Source organism: Culicoides brevitarsis, chromosome 3 (assembly GCF_036172545.1).
Source record: "Culicoides brevitarsis isolate CSIRO-B50_1 chromosome 3, AGI_CSIRO_Cbre_v1, whole genome shotgun sequence".
Classification (NCBI taxonomy): domain Eukaryota; kingdom Metazoa; phylum Arthropoda; class Insecta; order Diptera; family Ceratopogonidae; genus Culicoides; species Culicoides brevitarsis.
This window is the reverse complement of record NC_087087.1, coordinates 29,518,338-29,544,274: the sequence shown is the minus strand read 5'-3', so window position 1 is coordinate 29,544,274 and position 25,937 is coordinate 29,518,338. Positions and strand designations below refer to the sequence as shown.

Below are 25,937 nucleotides of genomic sequence, written 5' to 3'. Positions count from 1 at the left end.
TCAACGAAACATGAATCGACTATACTTCAATTTCAAACTTCAGGGAGTCATTAAGCTTTTGGAAGGTGAATTGATTCCTATCATTTTCAGTTACCTTTCACAATCCTCTGAATCTGGATCTGATGGAATCTTTCATGCATTGATTTCTTTACCTAATCCATCTATCTTTGAATGAAATCATATATTCAAAGATAGATGGATTAGGTAAAGGCATCAATAGCTTCAATGTATGAGAAGATTCACTCAGATCCAGATTCAGAGGATTGTGAAAGGTAACTGAAAACACATCACCCGATTTCGGCATTTCATCGAAAAATAAATGCCATGAGATTTTTTGATGGTTTTGTGTTAGTTAAGCCTAAAGTAGTCCAAAAAACCTAACTTTAAAATTCTAGAACAAACTTCAATGTTCCTATGCATTTTTAGTGAGATTGGGTATGTCGAAGAGGTACTTTAGGGTATACCAAATGCACTAAAAATGATGAAGTTCGTTCTAGAATTTTAAATTTAGGTTTTTTGGACTACTTTAGGCTTAACTAACACAAAATCATCAAGAGCATTTATTTTTCGATGAAATGCTGAAATCGGGTGATGTGAAAAGGATGTGAATCCTTCAAGGATACTTCTGTCACTAAACTGATGAATTCAAATGGTTCAAATGGAAACAAGTTAAAAGCTTTCTGCCTTCCAAAGTTTCATTTAATTTCTCATCCAATCAACCACAAATTTCAACTAATTATCATCCGAATGTCTTTGTTCAGACAGACGATTTTTTTATTTCATCCTTGCGATGTCCATTCCATTGTCTTTCACACATTCCATTTATCTCCTCTTCATCAGATTTTCTGTTCCTTTTATGAACATTCCGACAGAGCATTCGACATGTGTGAGAGAGATGAAAGACAAGAAACAAAAAAAAAACTTTTCCTAAGAAATGTTGAGCTACATGAACAGGTTGGTGATTTTTTCTTTTGTATCCTCATCATCATGAGAGTATTATCAGTAAATTACCATCTTTCTCGGTATGTCTTTTCGGTACAAGTGCAACAATAATAATGAAGACAGTAGAACAATGAATGAGAAACAAAATTTTTTTTACAGCAAAAAAAAAAAAACATAAATAAATAAATGCACAAATTAGGCAGAGCATACTTAAGAGATTAACATAAAAATAAAAACTCCTACCTAATAAGAGGCCCTTATTTATTTTTGTTTTTCTTTTGGACTTTGAAATGATAATAAGCAGGTGATTCTGTTCCTTCTCTCTTTCTCTTGCGTTTTTTTTTGAAAGAATCAAGACGCGTATAAATCTTGTCAGACGAAATTTTTCGCTCGTTGCTATCCATGCTAATTAAAATTGAAATTTTAATAATAAATTCGTATATCAGACGATGGCCCAGACACAGACAACATCGACAAGCAGGGTGGCTTTCGATCAAATATTTGGAGTAGTGTCAGCCCGTTGATCGTTGACAAATATTTAATACGCAGCTTAAGACAATGATCCCACATCCTTTTGAATTAAAAAAAAAAGAAAAAAAAAGTTTAAGAAGAATGAAAAAAAAATCCATCTGCTGCTCTAATGATGAAATCTACCTGCTTGACGATCGCATGAACCATTCGAGTAAAAAGAGCAAAAATTTTTAAATGAATACAAATTTTTATTTTGGGGATAAATTTAAGAAGAAAAAAAAATGTATCGAATTTCGTATTTTATGGTCCATTTTTTTTGCTACTATTAACAAGAAACGACTTCCTTTAGTCGTTCATCATTTTTTTTTTAAATTTTATCGAAAATTTGTGGGTTCAATATTAATTCAATTTTCTGAAATCTTTGGTAAAATTGATACCGTAACTCGTCGCATCGCATGTCAAAACTCGTATTTCATCTTGTGGTGCAAACATTTAATGATATATCCTGCCATCACGACGAAGGAGCCCGAAGAGAAGAGGAGACATGTTTAATGAAATCAAACACTTTTAATGCTCATTCAGATGTAAAAATATCTGTCTGCCGTTCAATTTGTGTGTCAAAAAGTTGTCATCTTATTCTCTCTCTGCCTCTCAATTTCGTTCTAATCCATCGCGTGACTTGCCTGCCGAAATCGCTTTGATTAGATTATAAAGTCGTCCTTTTTATCGTAAAATAAATATATTTTAATCCTGCGGTTTTTCGGTACATACTTTTTAAGTGGCAGAGGATGTTGTTTGTGGTTTTTATGGCATTCCAGCCGGATTAAATTGTGATACTATCCCATTTTGCATATCAAAATATTCAATTACTTTGGGAAATTTCCTGCTTTCAGTGTCACGTAGCTCAGGAGACATACCGAGGAAGGAAGAGAAAGGTATTAATTGATAAAAAAATGGATCAGATTGGATGTATTTTGAAAGTTATTTCATAAAAAAAAGAAACCACGTGACCTAAAATTTGTATTTTGCGCTTTAACTCGAAATAAACTTAAAATTTTTGGCCCAGCTCACATTGAAAGACATTTAATTTTAATATATCATGTAGGATTCACCTAACTTAAGAATTTTTTTAAACCACGTGGTTAATTTAACTAATTTCAGACCACGTGGTTTAACCTTATGCATATTTAATGGATTTTAACTTCCAAATTTATCATCTCAGTTCACATTTCGAACTTTTGTCCCATTGCACGTTCAAAATTTTCAGGAAGTTTTGTAAATATTCACCTAAATTAAGAATATTTTAACCACGTGACTAATTTAAATATTTTCAGACCACGTGGTTTAACCTAATGTAATTTTTTTGGATTTTACCTTCCAAAATTTTTATCCCAGTTCACATTTTGAACTTTTTTCCCTTTTTTTACTTATTTCAACTAAAGAATTTTTTAACCACGTGACTAATTTAAAAATTTCAAACCACGTGGTTTTATTTAATGCACATTTTATGGATTTTTAATTTCCAAAATTTTTATCATAGTTCACATTTCAAACTTTTGTCCCAATGCACATTCAAAATTTTCGCGCCCAATGCACTTTTGAAAAAATTTCAACCACGTGACCAAATTTTTTTTCTTCGAAATGTATGAAAAACCAGCTATTGGGCGTTTCTAAGTGATTTTAATCGAATTGTCCGACACGTAAAATTACGTCGATCTATTAATATTATTGCTTTGATGTGACACAAAGTAGCAGAAAGAGAAAAAAAGACAAAAACGGCGTCGAATAATATAAAAAATGATGATAAAATCACAACACGTTCAGAATTTTTAAACCATTTTTTTCATTATTATTAAATATTTGTTTAACGAAATCTACAGACACATATTTTTTTGGTTTTTATTTGAATACGACGAGCGGATGTTTGACATTCGATTCGATTTGTGAATGAAATATTTCTTGCGGTGAATTAACCTGCGCGCCGAGGAAATTAATAACAGCGAGAAAACCTTGAAGATAGACACTCGCACGTAAAACCTTCACTTATCGAACAGTCGAACACGTGCGTAATTATAATTTAACTCGAATGTGCCTGATTAAAAATGTTTAATAATAATCCTGATACATCTGCTGCTGAAGAAAAAAATTCAGGTATTTATCACATATTTCTTGTACATGTGTTGCGACATCGGACAAGAAGAAGAAGAAGTAAATTGTTGCTGAAAAAATACTGTTTAATGACATAAATAAACTTTTTTTTTGTAAAGGTGCGTATTTTTTACCGAAAAAAAAAATTATTATCTTATATCCTTTTGGTTTGGTTAGTAATCATAAAAAAAAATAAGAAGTAAAAAAAAAGAAACGAGCAGCTGTTTGACCGACATAACAAAATTTACACAAAGAGCAGATGCATTTAAGTTTTTTTCCATTTATTAAATACAAAAAAATATTTAAACTTGCTCCACAGACGCATGTGAATTGAATGAATGGAGGTTCTTTGTAAAAGTTATTTACTTACTTTCTAAAAAAATAACTGAAAGGACGATTGATTGCTATTCTTATTTTTACGGCTTTGTTGTTGACAAAGATGTTCAAGTTCTGTTTATTCATTAATAAATAATAATAAAATGAATGAAATGTCGTGATTCAATGACCTTTGGCGCCAATCCAGTGGAAAATTTTCTTTCAAATTAACAAAAAAATAAATTATTAATTTTTTTTCAAATCATTAAAATTTTAATTAATTTTTTAAAATAAATTTTATCAAAAAAAATTATTAAATAAATTTAATTAAAAAATTTTTATTTTTTTTAATTCATTAATTTAATTTAATTTAAAAATAAATTATTTTTTTACTTCCAACTTTTGATTAAAAATTAATTTAAACAAAATTATTTAATTAATTTTTAATCAAAAAAAAAAATAAAATAAAATATAAAAAAAATAAAATAAAATAAATAAATAAATTTATTAAATAAAATTTATTAATTTTTTTTTTTTTGGTTAAATATTAATTTAAAAAAATAATAAAAAATTAATGAAATAATTTTATTTACTTAATTTTTAATAAAAAAAATAAATATATTTATTAAATAAAATTAATTAATTTTTTTTATTAAACATTAACAATAAAAAATTATTTTTTTATTAAAAATTTAAAAATTTTTATTAAAAATTAATTTAATAAAATTAATTAATTAATATTAATTTTTGATTTTTTTAAAATTACATTTCAATAAAATTTCGTAAAAAAAAATATTTTTTTAAATTTTTATGATTTTTTTTAAATTTAAATAAATTAAAAATTTTTGTCATATTTTTAAATATCAAAAAAAAAAGAATTAAAAAAATCAAGCAAAATTTTCCCTTTGATCTCCATATCTCTCAAAATCACACACTTTCCTCAGGTCATTACGAAAAATACAATTTCCGCGCAATTACGTAACACGCATGCACCTCGCCGGCCGCCATTTCAACAATTTCACGAATGCAAAACTGAATTTAATGATTAGCCACGACAACAAACAAAAAGAGTTCTATAAATAAGTTTTTTAGAAATGCTTAGTACGCGCAAAACGCACTTCAATCATCATTCGTTTCTTTCTCTTTTGACACTTTGAAGCGCATGTCGCCAATGTTTGTGTGCAATTTTTGTGCCGTGTACTTTGTCTCGAGTGCTCAGCGAGAAGAAAACCACTGAAAAATTTTTGCTGCACATTTATGAGACGCGAGACAAACAAAAAAAACAAAACATAAACAAATAGTAAAATTAGAAATAAAGTGCATGAACCCCGCTCGTCGTTCACAATTTGTTGTACGAGTAGTTCTTCCGGAAGTTGTAAGTCAAGTCGAGTCGTCGTTCAAATGAAACTGCGGTGATGATACGCGTCGTCGTCAATGTTTTTTTTTGTACATGATTGAATTAAATTGCTTGGTCGCGCAATTAAATTTACGTTTATCTTCTCTTTTTAGTTGTAAAGTTGACAAAAATAAAATACAAAAAAAAATTTGTCGTTAGAAGAACGATATTGTTGATTTTTTCTATTAAATCTCTTGACCCAGTGAACATTTTGAATTTTTTAAAATTAAAATTCATAAATTTTAGCCTATTGAGCAGTTAAAATTTCTAAAAATTTTAAATTTATGTCCTGAAGAAAATTCAAACATTGCCCTAATGCAAATTTGAAAAAAATTAAACCACGTGACTTAGCCCAATGCACATTTTCAAATGTCTCCATACGAGATTTTCTTATTATGGTAATCAGAAAACCTTTTTAATGTTCACTTAAGCATATTTCAAACTTTTATCCTACTTTTCATTATAAAATTTTGTCCCAGTGCACATTTCAAAATTTCCCCAATGCACATTTTCAAATGTCTGCATATGAAATTTTCTCATTTTGATATTCAGAAAAGTATTTTCATGTTCACCCAAAGCATATTTTGAACTTTTATCCTACTTGACATTTTAAAATTTCGTCCCAGTGCACATTTCAAAATTTCCCCAATGCAAATTTAGATAAATTTCAAGTGTACAATCTATAAGTGTATCAAATAAATGCCGATTCCAGCATAATATGTAACTTTTTTCTTCCAAATGCGGTAAAAAAGTTAAAAAAAAAAAATCATCAATCACTCATAGTGTTCGGTTTCATTGCGTATACAATATTCTAAGAACTAGTTTGGTTCTTTGTAACAAAAGGAACGAACGAACGTACTTATTAATAATAATAAATACAATTATAAAGTAAATATTTCCATCTCTCCTCTTGTACATTGAGAAGCAAGATGTTCTGTGTATTTATGAGCATGAACGACGAGTCAAGGTCTTGGATTCACGGTTACTGACTTTCCTCTGTATAACATTACAACATTACACGACCATTGTTCCTTCTTCTTTCTTTGTACGTATTTTCTTTTTTTTTATTGAATTTGAAAGAAAAGGTTTTTTTTCAGCGTTGCATTAGTCATAAAATGGTGAGAATATCCAATGGCTGGAATGCATGTGAAATTAATAATAATAAACTTCCATTTTATTGTTCTATGAGATTTTTACATTTACGCGAGCGAGCGGTCCAGCTGATTCGCAGACACTGCAGTTAAACGGGTTTCTATTTAAAAATTCTTCAAATAAGCGACACGCACATCCTCAATGAATCCAAATTCACACACATAAAGAATAAAAAAAGAGACATAAATGACAGAGAAACAGGTTTCGAGGAAAAGATGATGATGACACGGACGAGACAAGCGAGTTTCGCCAAAGGACATTCATCTGTTCGTCTTCTTCATTTTTCCATCTTGAAGAATTTTTATGTGCACACACATTTTATTATTATTATTTCATTAAACGTAATTAACCTGAATTGGCTTTTAAGTAAATGATGAAGTTTTTTCTTCCTCCGCTTGCATGTGTGCAAATATTAGCGAGATGACACTTACTTATGCGAGGTACTTTTGGAACACGCAAAAAAAGTGCAGAATAAATGAACGAAAAGGAAAACAGAAGAAGAAGAGAATTGTAAACAAAGGAATTTGCATACCTAGTTGTCGTAGCGCGGTGCTTGTCTAAAGGATCTACGAGAATTTTTCTGAAGGAGAGGAAGAAAAGTTGTGTTAAAATAATAAAAAGGGTACTTACTCGACATATTAAGTGGGTAAATTGTTCCCAAGGGAAGCGATGAATTTTTAGTCGCGAACCACAAAATTTTTCATAATTTTTGAAGATGCTTTTTAATTTGCGTCATTTTATAAATTGAATGGAAAGGTGTCTATTTCTGCTTTTTTAAAAGCTCTTGAGTTCTAAATGTTTTTTGACACACTTAGAAAATTAAAATTTTAAGGATGATCAAATTAGGGAAAAATTTTCCTGTTTCTTATTATTTTTCTATTTATATGAGATTTTAATTTTAAATATATTTTTAATAATAAATTCTTGCTAATTCGAGCTAAAAATGAAAAAAAAAATATAATGATTAAAAATTTGTAATTTAGAAAAAAACTACAGTTAAAAATTTGTAAGTCGCTTTTCGCTAATTCAATTAAAATCAAAATATTAGAAAAATTAAAATAAATTTAAAATTATTAAAAATATTATAATCAGAAATTATTTAAAAAAAATTAAAAATAATTTAGAAAAATTTAAATCTTTTTTTAGCCAAAAAAAATTTAAGTTTAATCTTTTTTTATTAATTAATAATTTTGAATATTAATTTTAACGAAATTTTAAATAAATTCAGACATAATAATTAATAATTTTGAATAAAAAAAATAATAAAATTCAGAATTTTAATGAAATTAGATGTGAAAAATTAAGAAAAAATAATGATTAAAAAATTTTTAAATCGCTTTTTGCTAATTCAATTTAAATTAAAAATATTAAAAAAATTGTTAAAAATATTTTAAAAATTAAACATATTCAAAATAGAATTAAGAAAAATTTAATGAAAAAAATTTTTAAAAAATTAAATTTATTTTTTTTTATTTTATAAATCAAATTTTAAATAATTTATACATAAACAAAATATTAAAAAATATAATAATAATTTAATGAAAATAATAACAACATCTTTTGAAATCATTTGTGGAATTTAGGTAATTTAGAAAAATTAATAATTTAAGAAAAATTAAAAATTTGTAAATCGCTTTTTGCTAATTCAAGTTTTAAAAAAAATTAGTTATAAAATATTAAACTTGATTATGATGATGATAAACTTATTTTGTATTTAGAAAAATGTTAAAAAGAAAAAATTAAACTTAATTTTTTTTAATTTAAATAACTTATATTTAAAATAAATTAATTTAAATTTATTAAATTTTATTTTTTTCATAAAAAATATCAGAAAAATTAAAAAAAAAATTATAAAATATTTTAATGGAAAATAAAACAACGAGATACATTTTCTATAATTCTATCAGACTAAAGACCTTATTATCAGTAATTCATTCAATTATTGTTAAGAATTTTTTTTTTTGCGGAAAGACCCTTCAAAATATTTCCTTTTTCACAGTTGAAAAATTGACTGATGGAGTTAATTATGAAAAAATTCTACCAAACTCGTGACGACATTCTTTGAAGAGCGCATCAAAAGTGCTTTGACTCTTCGCTTTTGCCAATTAAATTCACTCTCTTTTAACAATCTAAATAACGAGAAAAAAAAGAAAGAAAACATGCACACAAAAGCTGGTTTTTCTTGATTCTTTTTTCGAAATTCTTGTTCTCTCGCTCGCCGTGCATTTGGTACGAAAAATGCATGATAGAATCGTGCTTGATTTTTGTTTTCTTTTTGCTTCCAAAGCTGAGTCTTTCAGAAAAAGAAAAAAAATTGAAAGAAAGAATAAATCTTCTTTAGCGTTCATATATTTCATCTGTTTATACGAAAAAAAAAAAACATGACTCAATATTCACTTTAAATATAAATCGTGTTCTTATTCTCTGTTCGCGTCTTTCTCTCGGCTCGCCGTGGTTACTTGAGCGCTGCTTGCTTGTTGTTGCGATGATATACAAGTTCACGCTCGAATTATTATTTACACACATATATACGCGCGCAGACGACAGCGACGAAGAAGGAATTCATTGTGTGTTTATTTCACATCGTAAAAAGATAACTTCTTTCGTGTAATGATGAATAACAATTCAGAATGAAGCAACCACGGGGAATGGAATGGAATGCCAATGGACAAAAAATTACCTGGTTGTGCGAGTCGGCAATAACAACGCTGTGTATAGTAGAGAGTGGAAAGATAAAGAAAAGGCGCAGACAGACACAAAATCACTTTCGATTTAAAGCATAAGCATAAAAAAAGAACATATCAACACAGCCAAAAATAAAAAAAGCGAAATAATAATAATAATAATAAACGCGGATGAATTTAGCATGAATAATTATGCTAAAGATTGATTTTGTGGTTTTTTGTGTCTGTCTCGATTTAGTTGTCTTAGTATTTGATGCGCCGAATTTGGAGATCAAATAATGACGATCATCATCACCTGTTATTAGCACACATAAACAATGCAATTTTATCTCGCATTCGTAATGGTTTTCATTAACTTCTTTCGTTCCTTTTTACTCTTGTTCTGTGTGAGGTTCTGACTGATGATGATGACTTTTCTGGTTTCGTTTATGACTTTGATAAGGCTCGGGACTTCTGTTCTCGAGATAATTTATCGAGTCATTTTTTATTAGCCTTGGGATGTTATTAAAAGAATCAGCTTAGTACAGTGGTTAGCTTAAGGTCGTTGGTTCGTGACTCGAAATCATGAAAAACTTTTCTGACTCCAATCGTGCTCAAAGTTTACTGAGATCTTTTAGAAATCCTTTTGGACCTTCTGGTAGAGCTGAGTGAATTTTGAGGGCGCCTGCTTGGGATGACAGGTAAGAAGCTAAGACCCATTCTTCGGCGTTTATTGAGAAAGCTTACGATTTCACAGTATGAAGTACAATAGGACTCTTTAGAGACCGCGGTGCGAGCCATACTAGACCCTACCCTACCCTAAAAGAATCATCAGTTTAAATTCTACTTGAGATTTATCGTCCTCAGAAATTCTTCGTCTCGATCTGCGGGAAACTCAAAATCTCCTAAAGAGCTTCGAACTGAATCTTTGAACTATGTTCAGAAGTTTCAGTTCGAAACTCTTTAGGAGATTTCGGATTTCAGAAGAACTCTGTGACGATAAATCTCTAAAGTAGAATCGATAACTGATGATTTCAAGAACTTTTCAAGGCTCTGTTTTTTTACTTGAGCAAAGTTCATTAATCATTTTTTGTACTTCCTTCAATCCCACGTGTCGCCAAATGTCTCATAACACAATAAAGTTGAACGATCTCTGTAACTTCCGCAAATCTCAAAAACGCAAAATTAATCATAGTTATAAAATGCTAATAATAGTAGCTTCTCATCATGTAATAATTGAGATGTTGAACTTCTGTCAACCTTTTGCGATGAACACGAAAAAAAAAACTTGTCATCTAATGTACATAAATTTCACACTCCGCAAGTCGCAGCAAGTTGAATAAAAATTAGTCATAAATTATCTTTTGGTTCGTTCGTTTTTAATGCTAATAGTTGCCAAAAAAAAAACAAAAAAAAAATAGATAATAGTTGTAAGTCATAAAAGAACGGAAAAGCTCTATATCGCGCCGCCTGCCAGCTTGCTCGCAAAAAAAAAGTTGTGAAAAAAAATTCGCATGAGTGACTGTGTTTGTCGTCATCATCACACGATGGCAACAACAAAAAAAAACAGAAGAATGAGAAAATACTAACTATTGCTCTTTTTTTTATTCTAAAGTCACTGAACTTCTACTTACTTTATTTTTTTTTAGTATACACACAATAACAACTTTTTAACATTCACTCGCTTATAGTTGCTTGGCTTATGGCCATATATTTTTATTTTATCATCGTAGCCAGCCAGTTATTGCAAATAAACGTGAAAAATGCAAAAATGCTATTAGTCGTGACATTTCCTATCCTTAAAAGGTATAAATCAAACAAAAATAAACAATGAGAGAGAGAGAGATGAGATCAAGAATCGAAGGGGCGAATAGCCTTTTAGTCATCCTTTGAACAAAATGACACCGAAATTTAATTAACAAGAACACACACACAAAAAATAAATCACACAAACCGCAGTGAATAACCCGAGTATCGGAATATTTCGATGGATTTGCAGAAAAAATAAAATCAAGTTTAAAATGATTTTTGTTCTCACACAAAACCGAACAGTCAGTGTATGCAGAGATTAAGATCAGGCAGACGACGACGACGACTTCGAGGTGAATGTGTGAGAGAATGAATTAAGGATTGCAAATTTTATATTTAACGCATCGGTTAAGCTCTGGTAACAAAAAACAACAGCAAATAACAAAAAAAAAGTAATGACTGCACTGATTGAGTTTTCGCTTCAGATGCGTTTTTGTACCTGACTTCCCTGAACACACTGAACTAATTTACTTTATGGTTTTTGTGCAGAGTGATTTTTTTGATGACTCAGTGGACTGAAAGGCGAGTGCAACTCTGAAATTAATTTTTTTTACAATCGACAGCCTGTAAATTATTTGTAACTTTTCCGAATTATTTAAAAAAAAAGTTGAGCTCCTCGTAAAACTTGGAGACGAAGTATGGAGGCCGAAATTCGAACAATTGATCGCAATCTCACCATGCGATCCATCGCAACGTTGGCAACGAACCGCCAAAACTGGAGGGAAATCACCGCGACCCTATGCCTCTGAAAAGGGGTGAAAAGGAATTAAGTCAAGTTTAAGAAAAAATAGGATGGGGCTTCGAATTAAAGTCCTTTAAAGAGTCTTATTGTACTTCCTACTATGGGATCGAAAGCTTTTACAGTAAACGCCGAAAATAGGATATAGCTTTAAACTGAAGTAGGCACCCGATAGCCCAGCTTTCTAAGAGAGTTCCTAATGGATTCTTAGAATTTCATTTAAATTTTGCTTGGTTTGGATTAAATAGATAACAGATTAACTTTAGCTTATTAAAATTGATTTTTTGGAGCACTTCCATAGATTCCATAATATACTTCGGAGCGAATAAATACAACGTTTGTTCTGGTTAAGATTACTATCCGAAAAGAGGACGAAGACAAGTACCGCTGGAAGACAAGTAGATCTGGGATGTTCATAAATCTTTCATTAAAAATTTTGTATCTTTTCCACATTAAACTTTCGCAATCACAAAGAATGTGTTCAGAACTTTCATCATCATTGTCACAGAATCTACAGTTTGCGTTGTCAGTTAGTTTCATCTTTTTTAAATGGTATCTAAATTTTCCGTGACCAGTAAATACTCCTATAGTCCATCTTATTTGCTCTTTTGACATAGATAGTAGCTCGTTTGATCTATTTGAGTCGAATCTTCTTAAAAACCTTTTAGATTGTCTTAATCCTTTCTGATTCATAAAGTATTGTTGGCGTCGTTTTTGAAGGTTCTGTTTGATGTCTTCTTTTATGATAGCCAAAGATATTCCACAGCATATTTCTTCAACTTTTGGTCTGCCATTGAATTTTCAAAAATATCGCTGAACTAACGGCGTCATTATAGATTTATTGAGCTCTAACGACATCCTTCGAATTGATCTAAATAAAAAAAATTAAATCAAGAGTCAAATTCAAACCTTACCTGAACCCCTAAGTTCCCATATTGCCTCATTAGTCCCTTAAATTAATCCATCTTGTAACTTTCCAACCTTTGAACAGTTCAATCGCCTCCCTAAATAATCACCTCGGGCCAACATTCCTTCATTCTCTAGCGAAGAACATTCTTACAACTTGCAACACCTTTATTCCTACCCAGAAAGCGTTTATATTTGCATATGTTGCAGACAACAACTATAATTATTAAATATAATAAAGGGCATGCTACAGAAAAAGGTATAAAGAAATAATAATCATAAAAAAGTTGCATGCAAAAGTTCGTCTGGAATCGCGATGATGATTTGAGTTTGGTTTGCGGTTTGTTCAAGTCTTTTGTTTTGTATTTTCTTGAAGGAAAAAGATTAAATTTTGGTTAAAGGTACTTACCCAACTTGTAGCAGTTGTTGAACGAGGATCCATTCAAAGGAAGCGATATCCTTGGAGATATGATTTGATTTGAATTTTTTTATGGTCTCTATACTTAAGCTGTGTACATGCTCCAAAGATAATGATATGTTTATGGAACGAGCGACAGCTGCCGTAATTAAGTCACAAAATGACAGATGTTTTCATCAAAGTTATTTCATGAACCGAATCTCCTTTCTCATGGTGCTTTCGAATGTAGACCACGTGCTCCCGAAGTGTTCATGTGTTTAATTTTTATTGGTCTCAATCAATTTAAAATGTTAATAAGTTTATTCGGGGGTATCCTTGAACTGTCATGGCTCGTCTCTGTCGCGAAATGATTTAGACACGATCAAACACGTTAGCAGCCTCTTTTTTAAAACAAAACAAAAAAAAAATCATACGGAAATATAAATCATGTCAAAAAGCCTTGCAGTCAGGTATAATTCTTTTCTTACCCCTTTTTTTGTCTTGCCAATAATAATTCGCCGAGACGAGAAACCTTCTCAGAAGAAAGAATGTGCGAGGCGCTTGACCCGATCATTTATTTGCTATATGTGAATGTTTGTCGGCAAAGTGCATACGACGTCGTCGTCAGATACACATGTGTGGCGATACAATCACTTATATACAACATGTCTTGTTGTTTACGCAGCAGCAGCATTTTTTTGCTCATTCGTCGTCAGTTCAGAACTCGAAGGTGATTATACCTACGCGCAGAAAGTGCAATTGTACGAGGCACTTTATAGGTTATAAGTTCTAAATTGATTTCATTTCCTTTGTTCTGTCGATTTATTTTTATAGTCCATTTGCTGCATTCTCTCCTTCTTCCTTGCCTGAACTCTGAGCATAAATGCAATGCTAAAAATATATATTGAGTTGCATATTGTTTTTATCATTGTTCTTCTCAGCAACAACAACAGCATGTAATAATAATTTTATAGTGCAATTTTTTTTTGTATGTTTCGCTTTTGATTGTTAAATGCTCATATCCAATCCAAAAACGTATGTGGATTAAAATGCAGCCACAAAAAAAATGAACGAATCATAATGATGGTCATTGTAATTTTTTTGTACAGTGCTTTTGTTTTTTTCACTGAAATTTAAAATGAATTTTAAACGACTTAAGTGTTTTTAGTCCCTTTTTTAAAATTTGATGGCTATAACGACTTTCAATTTAAATGAAAATTTGAACGTTTTATAATTTAAAATTTGAAAACGATACAAAATTTGAAATGCAATAACTCAAGTTTGGTTTTAAGAATCATTCATGATTTTTTTGTAAAATGTTCGTTTAAACTTTAAGAAGGTTTATGAGTCAATAAATTTAAAAAAAGGAAATGAAAATTCGTGGAAAATGTCAATTGAGTTATGAAAGCTTCATTGCATATTTTAGGGTGCGAATTATTTTAAAATAAATAAAAATTTAAAGTTTTAAATTTAGTAAAATTAAAAAAATAAATAAAAATTTTAAATTTTTTATAAAATTAAAAAAAAAAATAAATTTAATTTATAAAATATTAAATAAAAAAATTAAATTAAAAATTAATTTTTAATAAATTTAAATTATTATTTGAATTTATTTGAACTGAAATGTAAATTATTATTTTTTTTTCAATTTTAAATTAAATAAATAAAAATGAAAAAAAATTATAAAACTCATCAAAAAAAAAAATTAAAAGAAAAAAATTTTAAACAAAACCTATTTTGTTCAATAAAAAAATAAGAAATTTAAATTTTTAATAAAATTTCGTTTAAAATTTTAATATTTTTAAAAAATAAAAAATTAATTTATAAAAAAACAAATTAAAATTGAATTTATAACAAAATTAAACTGTTTTAATTTTTTTTTATTATTAAAAAATTATTATTTTTTTTTATGAAACTCATTGACTTAAGAATATTTAAAAAAAATCAAATCTTAAACAAAAACTATACGAAATTTTTTTGACAAATTTCGTATTTAAAATTTTGATATTTGTTTGGATTTTTTATAAACTTCAAATAAAGTTTAAATAAATAAATACATGAATAAAAAAAATAAAAATTTCAAATAAAAAATAATTTAAATTTTAAAAATTAAAATTAAAATATTTTTTTAAAAAAATTTTTTAATAAAATTTTTAAATTAAATTTTAAAAAAAATCTTGAAAGTATAAAAAAATTAAAATTTTTATTGAAAATTTAGTCGAAAATCTTTAACTCTGAATTATTTAGAAAATAGTAAAATTTTTAAAGTTTGTTAAAGAATCAAAAATTCTAATAAAAATCACTTGTCTTTTCAGAATATCAAAATTCCTTCACTACCCTGTTTTTCAGTCAGTGAAAACTTACCTGTTTGTTATTATTATGATAATCATGCTGGTAGTAGTAGATGGCGGCTCTATATGAATTATATTCAAAAACAAATATTTCTGTAAAAAAAAAAAAATAAAACAACAACAACGCAATAAAGAAAACAATAAAATGAAATGCAAGCAAGAAACAACAAAAAAGTACCATATAATCAATTGTGAGTTCCAAGAATTCTCTACGCTGCACAAACACAGACATATCTTGACATATCAACTCTAACACACGAATCCACTGCGTTGTTGTCCATTGTTGTTGCATCTCCTTCGTCGTCGTTGGCTTTTTTTTTCCTAGTTGTTGTATAATTATTATCATATGAGCAACAATAACAACATTAACTCAACAAATAATAACAAAAAAAAAAAATAAAAGAAAGAGTTTTTTAATAGTTTTTTATGTCTCAAGGTCATGTGACTCTTTGCATCGACGACGACAGATTCCATTTAATAAAAATTGTAAAATTACTTTCAGAAACATTTTTTTCCAGAAACACGAAGCAGAAATAAGAAAAAAATGTTGCTTGCTCGTGTTCTTCAGGTATTTAATGGCTTTGATGCTAAGAATAGAACAAAGCAAAAAAAAATAGTAATCAAAGACTATTGAACCATCTCTTCGCGAGAATAATTCTTGCTCGTACTTCAATGGAACGGAAATAATTGAAGAATGTTTTTGCGTAGTTCCAGTCATGTTTGCCGCACTTTGCGCCGAATTTCACGAGAAAAACGCCAGGCGGGCTGTCAAGTTAATTAAATGACTGTCTCTCACTCACAAAAACACCCCGGAGAACGAGAATTTATTTACATATCACTAAAACGCGTCGTAATAACAATAAATTCGTGTGATAAGTTGAGTAGGTGGTCAAAAAAAGTAGAGAACTGGAACTTTTGGATAAATTATTTGACAAAGGATCATCACTTTTATTAATGGATTTTTATCAATGACTAGGGATGGTGTGATGACCCATCGATTTTTTAACCTGTATCTTTTGTATCTCCTTGGTAGGTACAAGAATTTGTTTGAATTGCTTGTTAGATGTGTGTGAAGACACTCGAAGAAAAAAGAACGGAGGTGTAAGTCAAACATTCTTAGTCAAGGAATGAATTAAGAAATAAAATTCTTTCTCTTCTTGTCTTTCGTTCGTTCGACTTTCGTATAAAAATATATTACTTTATTGTTATTGTCGATGACTGTCTAATGTCTAGATTTTTTTTTGTTGTTGTATTGAATTAGAACAAAATTATGGAATACTTGAAATACCTACTTTAAAAAAAATGAAAGGGAAGATGAAAAAAATATCGATAAAAGTGCATTTTTGACTTTTTTTAAAGTAATTTAAAAAAATTTTAAAATTATCAAAATTTGCATTGGGATTAAAATTAAAAAATAACCCATTTAATAATTTTGGGAAAAAGTAGAAAAGAATTTTTTATAAAATTTAAATTAAAAAAATAAATTTATTTAAATTAAATTAAATAAAAAATTTATATTTAAATTAATTAATTAAAACATTTTTAAAAATTAAAAAAAAATTAACTTTAAAAATTTAAATCATCAAAATTTGCATTGGGATTCGATATTTTTTAATTTCAATCCCAATGCAAATTTTTATAATTTTGCGAAAAATTTAAATTTAGAAAAAAAATAAATATCATAAAATTAAATTAAAAAATTTTATTTTAAAATAATTAAAAAAAAAAAAAATTAACTTTAATAATTTAATTAATTAATTTCAATCCCAGTGCAAATTTTGAGAAAAAGTAGAAAATAACTTATAATAAAATTTATTAAAATAATTTATTTATTAATATTTTAAAATTTAAATTTAAAATTTTTAAAATTAAATTTCATTAATTTAATTAATTAATTTTAATTAAGAAAATAATTAAAAAATTAATTAATTTGAAAAAAAATATTTTATTAAAAAATTAAATTAAAAAATTAAAATTATTAAAAAAATTAATAAAAAATTTAAATCATAAAAATTAAATTAAATAAAAATTTAAAGAATATTAATTAAAAAAAAAATTTTAAAATTTAAATTAATTTTTTATAATTAAAAAAAATTGAAATTACTAAAATTTTTTTAATTCAATTCAAATCAACTTAAAAAAATAAAAAAAAATTTGAAAAATTAATTAAAATCTAAAATATAAATTAAATTAATTTGCATACTTCATCAAATTCTATTCCAATAAAAAAAAAATTTTAATAATTTTTAGTTTAAAAAAAAAAAAATTTTCTTTCGACTGGTAGAACGAATTTACAGGTCCATCGATTTTTTTCATAAACAACAAAAAATACCTTCAAACCGACTCAAACTCGTTCACAATCGCTTTTTAAACCCAAAATAAAAATTAAAAACCCTACAATGACTTGTAAAAATCACTCTTCCATCGCTCGAGAATATTCCCTGTTGACTAAAGTGTTGATGATATTTCTCCATCTCACCTAAAAAAAAAATCTAAAGTTCTTTGCGTGTCACGCCACATCCAGATTTCAACCAAAAATTTCAAAATAATTAGCTTTTCTCACAGAAAAAGTAAGAATTTCCGACCAAAAAAGCAAACAAAAGAATTTTTCGTTGAATATTTTTTTTGAAACGCCAACAATAAAAATTTCATGATGAACCAATTTTTTTTGGTTCTTTTTTGCATTTCCCTACGTAACTCTACGTGTATTTATTATATATTGCCATAATTCACGAAATTGTTGACAGACATGCTCTGCTCCATATTTTCATGCAGCGCGCCGCATTCAAACAATGAATGAATGGAAAATCCTTTTTGAAGCATAATTTTGATCATTACTTGTTTTATTGTTGTTTTTTTTTAACAACGCACGAAAATTCTTTTTTTTTTGTGTATTTGGGTTAGGGTGTGGTCCATCAACAACATGCAACTCGCACCTTCCTTGATTTGTTATTTTTCGAAAAATCTCATGTTTTTCGATTTTTTTGTAGATTTTTCAATTATTTCATGAAATTTTTCGATAAAAAAAGGAGAAAAAAATTGAAAACGTGAAAAAATGTTTTGGTTGCGCCGAAAAATCAAAACCATGCGACTCTCACATTATTTTTGCCGAAAAAAAAAACACAAACACACAAATATCGAGTAGACATGCGCTATAATAGCCTTGACGATACGTGCTGCTTGCATTTACCGCCATGACGATGGAGGCACACATTTTAATGCTTTCGCTACACCTAAAAATATATTTCAACCAGACAAATTATCCTGACGTCGTTCGCTCTCATTCAAGGATACGAGAACGTTCGTACAAAAGTCTATTGATGAATGATAAATAAATAGAAGCGAGAAATGTGTGTTAAGAAAAAAAAAATTTTTTTTTTTTTTTGAATTAAAGTTACTCACAAATAAATAAAATTGAACGTGTCGAAACTAACTTTTTCTCGGAAAAACGATAATAAAATAAAACTAGTTTCGTGTTTCTCTCCTGCATTTTTTATTTTTATTTTTTATTATCGTTTCTTGTCCGTCATCATCATCTATACGGCGGAGGAGAAGAGAAGAAATATATTCAAGGATGTTATTGTCTGGCATGTGCAATGTGTGTCTACTTTTTTTTTGTGAACGAGGTTGCAATTTTTTATGACCCTGGTACTGCTGCTGCTAATAATATTATTATGTTCATTGTTTAATGGAGGCTTTTATCGCAATAAGCAAAGTACGTCATTTGAGCGAAAGATGAGATTTTAACTCGTTTGTGTGAGGGCGTGCAGAGCTGCAAGGCATGATTTATTCGAGGAATTTTTTTTTCGCAAGAGATGAGGATTTATTCAAGCGAATTATTTTTTTTTAATTTTATCAAAAAAAAATTAAATTCTTTAAAATTTGTAATTTTTAAATATTTAAAAATAATTTATATGAAAAATAATTATATTAAAATTAATTAAATTATTAAAATATTTTAAATAAAAATTTAAATATTTTTAAGATTTTATTAAAAATTATTAATTATTAAAATTATTAAAATAATTAATTATTTATTTTATTTTATTTTAATTATTTATTTATTATTATTAATTATTATTTATTTTTATTAATTATTATTTAATTTTTATTGTTATTATTATTTAATTTTTATTAATTATTATTTAATTAATTTATTAATTTTAATTAAATTAAATTTTTAAATATTTAATCACATGGTTAGATTTTTTTTATAATTAATTATTTTATTTTTTTTTTTTATTTAAATTAATTTTTTAATGAAAAAAATTCATTATAATAAAAACCAACCACGTGACCCACAAATTAAAATTTTTCCATGAAAATTACCTTTTCAAATATTTAATTTCGAGATACATAAAATTTTAAATGAAAATATCAAAAAATGACTTAAAAATTGGTTAAAAGTTGATTTATAATTAAAATTCTGTGCAAATTTTAAAAATTTTAACCACGTGACCAAAAAATAACAAAATGTTAATAATATCTAATTTTTTTTGTACTAATTAAATCCCAAAAACGAAAATGTACTTTAAAAAATGTAAAAAAGCAAATGGCTCCTTATTTGAATTTTTATTAAATTAACTTGTTAAATATTTTAACAAAATTAACCACGTGACCTTACAAATTTTAAAAAATTTACTTTATGTTATTTTTATTTGGAAAATTTTAATTTTAATTGATTTTTTGTAAATATTTTTCATTTTTGAGCCTTAAGCCTTAAAAATTTAGAGCTTTGATTTCTAAGAAGTCCAATTTATCAAAAATTTTTACATATATGGTCACGTGGGTAATTTTAAAAAAAAATTTTTTAATGAAAAAATATTACGAAAAAAATAAAAAAAAATTCAAACATTATATTTTTAGCTATAATTTTTTTTTCTTTCACAAAAAAATTTGTAGAACGACATTTAATCACAAAAAAAAATCATCAACTCCATTCCAATTAAAACAAAAATAAATCTTTAAATAATTTCGAGACATCTAGAACATTCACAATTTGCCCTCAATTCACGATGAAAATTTCCATGTGCAACTCTCTCTGCTCAACGACACAATGTTTGATCGATGTTCGTGTCACAGTTAACGCAAAACAATCATTACGCTCTGGGAGTTGCCAGGATCCGCTCTTTTGGTACCTATTGTACTGAATTATACAAACAGGGAAATGCGTTTGTAATTACATTTCAGCACAAGAAAAGAATTATTTTTTATCATTAATTCAGTGCTGCGCGGCGATATTGTGTGAAATTAACATTTGTCATCATTATTCGTCGTCGTGCATTGAACCGCCGTTGCTGACACATTTTCAATAGAAAACAATGGCGCGCGTTGGAAAATGTACAACAACAACAAAAAAAATGGGACCTCAATAATGTAATGCTTTTGAGTTGAGTGAATGAATGGAAAATATTGAAAGTTGTCGTCAAGAAAATTATTTAAATTGTATTTTTAATTTTTTTTAACCACGTGACCTTTTTTATATTGAAATAAGTTTCATTGAACATTTAAAAAAAAATTCAATGAAAATTTTTAAAATTTTATTGAATCAAAGCAAATTTTAAATTTTCAGCCCAATGCACATTTTCAATTATGAACCCAGTTCACATTTTAAAAAAATTAAACCACGTGACTTTTTGCAGTTGAATATTCAGAAACTTCTTGAAAACTCTAAATATGAGTAACTTTTGTATTTAATCCCAATACACATTTTTGATTTTCATCCCACTGCGTATTTAAAAATTTTTTAACCACGTGACCAGTTTTATTTTGAAATAAGGTTAATTTTAATATTTTAAGTTTTTTTCCAATAAGAAATTTAAAAATTAAATTGACCTAATGCAAATTTAAAATTTTAACCCCAATGCACATTTAAAATTTCAAGCCCAGTTCACATTTTGAAATTTTTTAACCACGTGACTAAAAAGAGTAAATTTTCATTTTTTTTCTAAACAAAATGCGTTAACAATAAAGAATAGAAATTATTCGCGATTTTATTCCTTTCTTCGCGTTTTCTCCATTTTCGAGAAAAGAGAAAAAAAAACAAGTGAAATGAAAAGCGTGTCGTGTTTGTTGATGACGACGATGATGATGTTGATGTTACTGATGATGAATAACAATATGATGTGATAGCATAATGGAGGCTGTTTTTGATAACAATAGCTTAGTTTTTTTCTTCTTAAGCTGCTCCAAAGCCAAGCCACGTGGTGTTGTGGTGTCATGTCGTTTTTTTCTTCTTCTTCTTCATGCCACGAGCCAAAAAAACGAGTGCGAGGTATTTTTTTAATATAATTTAGAATAATACAACGTGGTATGGTTTTTTGATGTAAAACATCTTTCACCGCACCCCCAAAAGCAAGCGTCAAAAATCCGTCCCCATCAATCCGAAAATTAACCGTCCATGGCGGAGGAAAAAAAAATCAACAAAAAGGAACAACAATAAAGGAAAAAGTTTTTCCTGATGTTGATGCTGATGATGTCGATATGGAACCAAGGGTCCGTTAATTCGCTTTGATTAAAATTAATAAGATCCTTTTTTTGTTCGTCACACGCTATTTATCCCGCCCGACAAAAAAATCATAAAGCGCGTCAATTAATTAAAATTTTTGGCAACAACAAAAATTATTTATTTACGCACAACTTAAAGTGGAAAAAATTATTCCAAATTAATTAGGCTCTAATTGATATCTCTCGCGTGACACGCGCTAAAATTTTTTAAAAATATTTTTTTTTATTATTTTAAAATTAACTCAAAAATAAATTTCCTAAAAAATATTTTTTCTTCAAGCATGCGATTTTTCTCGATCTCCCAAAAAAGAAAACAAACAAACAAAAACAAAGTTGGTCGAGAGAAAAATCGATAAATGCGTAGAGAAGTAATGTAATAACTTTTTGTGCGTTCTTTCCACACGTTCGCTACAGAATTTAGCGATTTATATGAGAAGTAAAGTAAATTTTTGATTAAGACTTCTGCCAACGACAATCCGTCCCCTTTGGACCTTTTAAAGAGAGAGAGGAAAAAAAACAACAAGAAAGTTGTAATGGAAAAATATTTCTCAAAGTAGGTACGGATAAAAGTACTGAAGGAGTGAGTTTGAGTTTGTATTAATGCTTTTCACTTTACTTTACTTTAATATTTAACCACGCGTACACACATGACTGAATGTTTAGATGAATGGGAAATTATGTAGAAAGTTGTCGTTTTTCGAACAAAAAATCGCATTTTGTTAAAGAAATTTAAATTTAGCCCAATGCACATTTCGAAATTTCTGCATAGGTTGCATTTTTAATTTGTATCTCAGGATTTATTTTGAATTTAGTTTTAAATATATTTTAAGCTTTTGAACCCAATGAACATTCTAAATTGTATGACCTAAGCATATTTGAAAATTTTCGCCCCAATGCACATTTTGAATTGTTTTACAAATTTACACTTAAAATATCATCCCAGTGTGTATTTTTGAAAATTGAAATTTTTACCCATATTTTGACCTAATTCATATTATAAAAATTTTGACCCAATACATAACTTGAAAATTTTCCACCTAATAAATATTTCGAAGATTTTGACCCAATGCATATTTCAATTTTTTTTTCAGTTCACACTTAAAATGTCATGCCAGTGTGTATTTTTAAATTTTTGAATTGTTCAAACAAAATAATTGAAATTTTTGACCCGATGCATATTTTGAAAGTTTCAACCCAAGGCACATTTTAAAATTTTTAAGTCATAAATTATATTTAATTAAAATTTTTCCATTGCATAGATTTTTCCTTATACAATATATATTCAAAATTTTAACCCCAGTGAACATTTTAATTCACATTTTAAGGTTTCGACCTAATTTTATTTTTTTTTTCAATAAGGTTTCACATTTTTCATACCATAGTGCACAATTTGATAATTCTGCTCAAAGAAAATTTTAAAAATCATTATTTTAAATATTTGTCCTAATGCACATTTTGAATTTTTTCCCAATTCACTTTTAAAATTTTCATCCCAATGTGTATTTTTAAATTTTTACATTGTTGAAATTAAAATTTTTGACCCAATGCATATTTTAAAAAATTTCGACTCGATGCATATTTTAAAAAATTTCGACCCAATGCATATTTTGAAAAATTTCGACCCAATGCATATTTTGAAAAATTTCGACCCAATGCATATTTTGAAAAATTTCGACCCAATGCATATTATGAAAAATTTCGACCCAATGCATACTTTGAAAAATTTAGACCCGATGCAAATTTTGAAAAATTTCGACCTAATGCATATTTTGAAAAATTTCAACCCAATGCATATTTTGAAAAATTTCGACCCAATGCACATTCAAAAAAAAATTATTCACGTGTTTAACGAAATTTATCAGACAGACGTCAAAAAATGAGTAATTTTAAATTTTTTTTTAGTAGAAATGCGGCAAAAAAAATGTACTTTGGGAAAATTATATGAGTCCCTCGTAGCAAGTAGTACCTGACATAACGACGAGGAGTAATGTACTTCGTAATGCGTTTCAATGGAAGAAAATTGCTATTCAAATTGTTCGTTTAAATAACCAGGAAAACTCGTCGTCGTCGTCGTCGTTGTCAAATAACTTTTTTTTTGTGTGCGTGCAGTGAATATGTGTAAAAGTAATGAAATGACAAGTATCGCAAGTAAAAGGAAGTATTTGTTGATAAGACGGGAGTGAATTGAATTAAGAGAGGCATCGATTTATGTGCATTTACTTTCTTTCTTTGATGTTGCGCGAGGGGAAATTTTTCGTATTTGCGGAGGGTTACAAACTTTATGAGTTTTATTTTTAGAGTCAAACATTAACGTCCCTTTTCCCGTTTTTTTTTTTCGTTTCAGGTTGTAAAATCAAAGCGCTTCGTGCCAAAACAAACACATACATCAAGACGCCCGTGCGTGGCGAGGAGCCCGTTTTCGTCGTAACAGGTCGCAAGGAGGACGTTGCAAAGGCAAAACGTGAAATTTTGTCGGCTGCCGATCATTTCAGTTTAATTCGTGCAGCGCGCAAGCCTTCGCTCAATGGATTAGGTAAAGGAGCTTTGCCAGGACCGCCGACAAATATTCCCGGACAAATCACAATTCAGGTACGTGTCCCTTATCGCGTTGTAGGCCTCGTTGTTGGCCCGAAAGGCGCCACAATTAAACACATTCAGCAACAAACACAAACCTACATCGTGACGCCATCACGTGACAAGGAGCCCGTTTTCGAAGTCACTGGCTTACCGGACAACGTTCAAACTGCCAAACGCCAAATTGAGGCACACATCGCTCTGCGCACCGGAAACCTTCCTGCAGGCAACGCCTTGAACGGATTACTCACGGACGAAGCATCGCCCGAACTTCTCGCTTCCTTGTACAAGAACGGCTTCAATTCGATCTTCAACTACTTGGATGCCCAGCCAGGCACGGAAAATATTCAAACTGTCGCTGCCGGATCGACGGGATCCTCAACATGTTCATCCTCGTCAAGCAGTTCGACATCCTCGAAGAGCGCCATGATGGTCCGACCCGAACTCATGAACATCTGGAAGAGTTTCGGCAGCGATTCGCTCGAAGTTGACGAAGGCATCGGCGAATCACCGAGCAATATTTGGCCCATGCAAACGGGAACTTCGACCGGAAGCGTTTTGGGAAGTCGCTCGTCGCCAAGTGTTTCCGCCTCGCCCACAGACTCACTACTCGGCGGGCAAATTAAACGCGATTGCTTGGTATGCGGCGACAAGGAAGTCAATTCCGCCCTCGTTCCATGCGGGCATTCCATGTTTTGCGTCGAGTGCGCCAACAGAATTAGCACCACAGACTCCGCTTGTCCCGTCTGCAGTCAAACTGTCATTCAAGCCATTCGCATAATCGCCTAAACACATTCTAACAATCATAATTTTTATTTTTCATCATCGTGAAAAAAAAAGACATTTAAAGACATGAACTGAAATATTAATAATAATCTCAAAGTGTTGAACATGAAATTATAAACAAAAAATTCTTAACTTGTGTTTTTTAACAAAAAATCGTCGTCGTAACGTTTTTTTTTTAAATTTTAATAATTTTATTAGTGATTAAAAAATAACTTTTTGAAACAATATGCTCTGATATGAATTAAAAACAAACAAAAAAAATAAATAATGTTATATTAAAATATATATATATTATAAAAAAAGGAAGGAAAAAATATTAAAAAATAAGAATAAAAGCGAAAAATGTACAGCTAACACTCAAAAATTAAAAATGTTGTATATTGAGTTTGTTAAGTTTTTATTATGATTATCAATTATTTTATATTGTCAATTATATTTTAAATTATTATTATTATATCAAATTCTTGATTTATATTATTATTATATTATATATATTATTATTATTATATTGAAATAAAAAAAAATATCTACAAATTATTAGTGAAAAACCCACTGATTTAAGCATTTTTTTAAACAAAAAATGAAAATATACAAACAAAAGTACTTGTACAACAAAACGTATACTATATAAAAATATATATAATAAAAAATATGAAATTAAACAAACAACACCGATACTAAACAAGGATATATTATTTACTTAAAAAAAAATAAAATATGAATTTCTTTGTTTTTTTACAGATCCCCCTTTATTTTCTGTTTGTTACTTTCTATATTTTAA

The 25,937-nt window shown here is 28.4% G+C and overlaps 1 protein-coding gene across 1 annotated transcript in view; it reads left to right on the top strand.

Moving 5' to 3' along the window:
• The window catches only part of LOC134833686 (RNA-binding protein MEX3B), a 33,118-nt gene extending 7,451 nt beyond the window's left edge, over positions 1–25,667 (top strand). Inside the window, exon 2 of the mRNA XM_063848098.1 lies at positions 24,141–25,667. Within this exon, the coding sequence (XP_063704168.1) occupies positions 24,141–25,159 (1,019 nt within the window). The 3' untranslated portion in view covers positions 25,160–25,667. The remainder of the gene's footprint in view (positions 1–24,140) is intronic.
• The last annotated feature ends 270 nt before the right edge of the window (positions 25,668–25,937 follow it).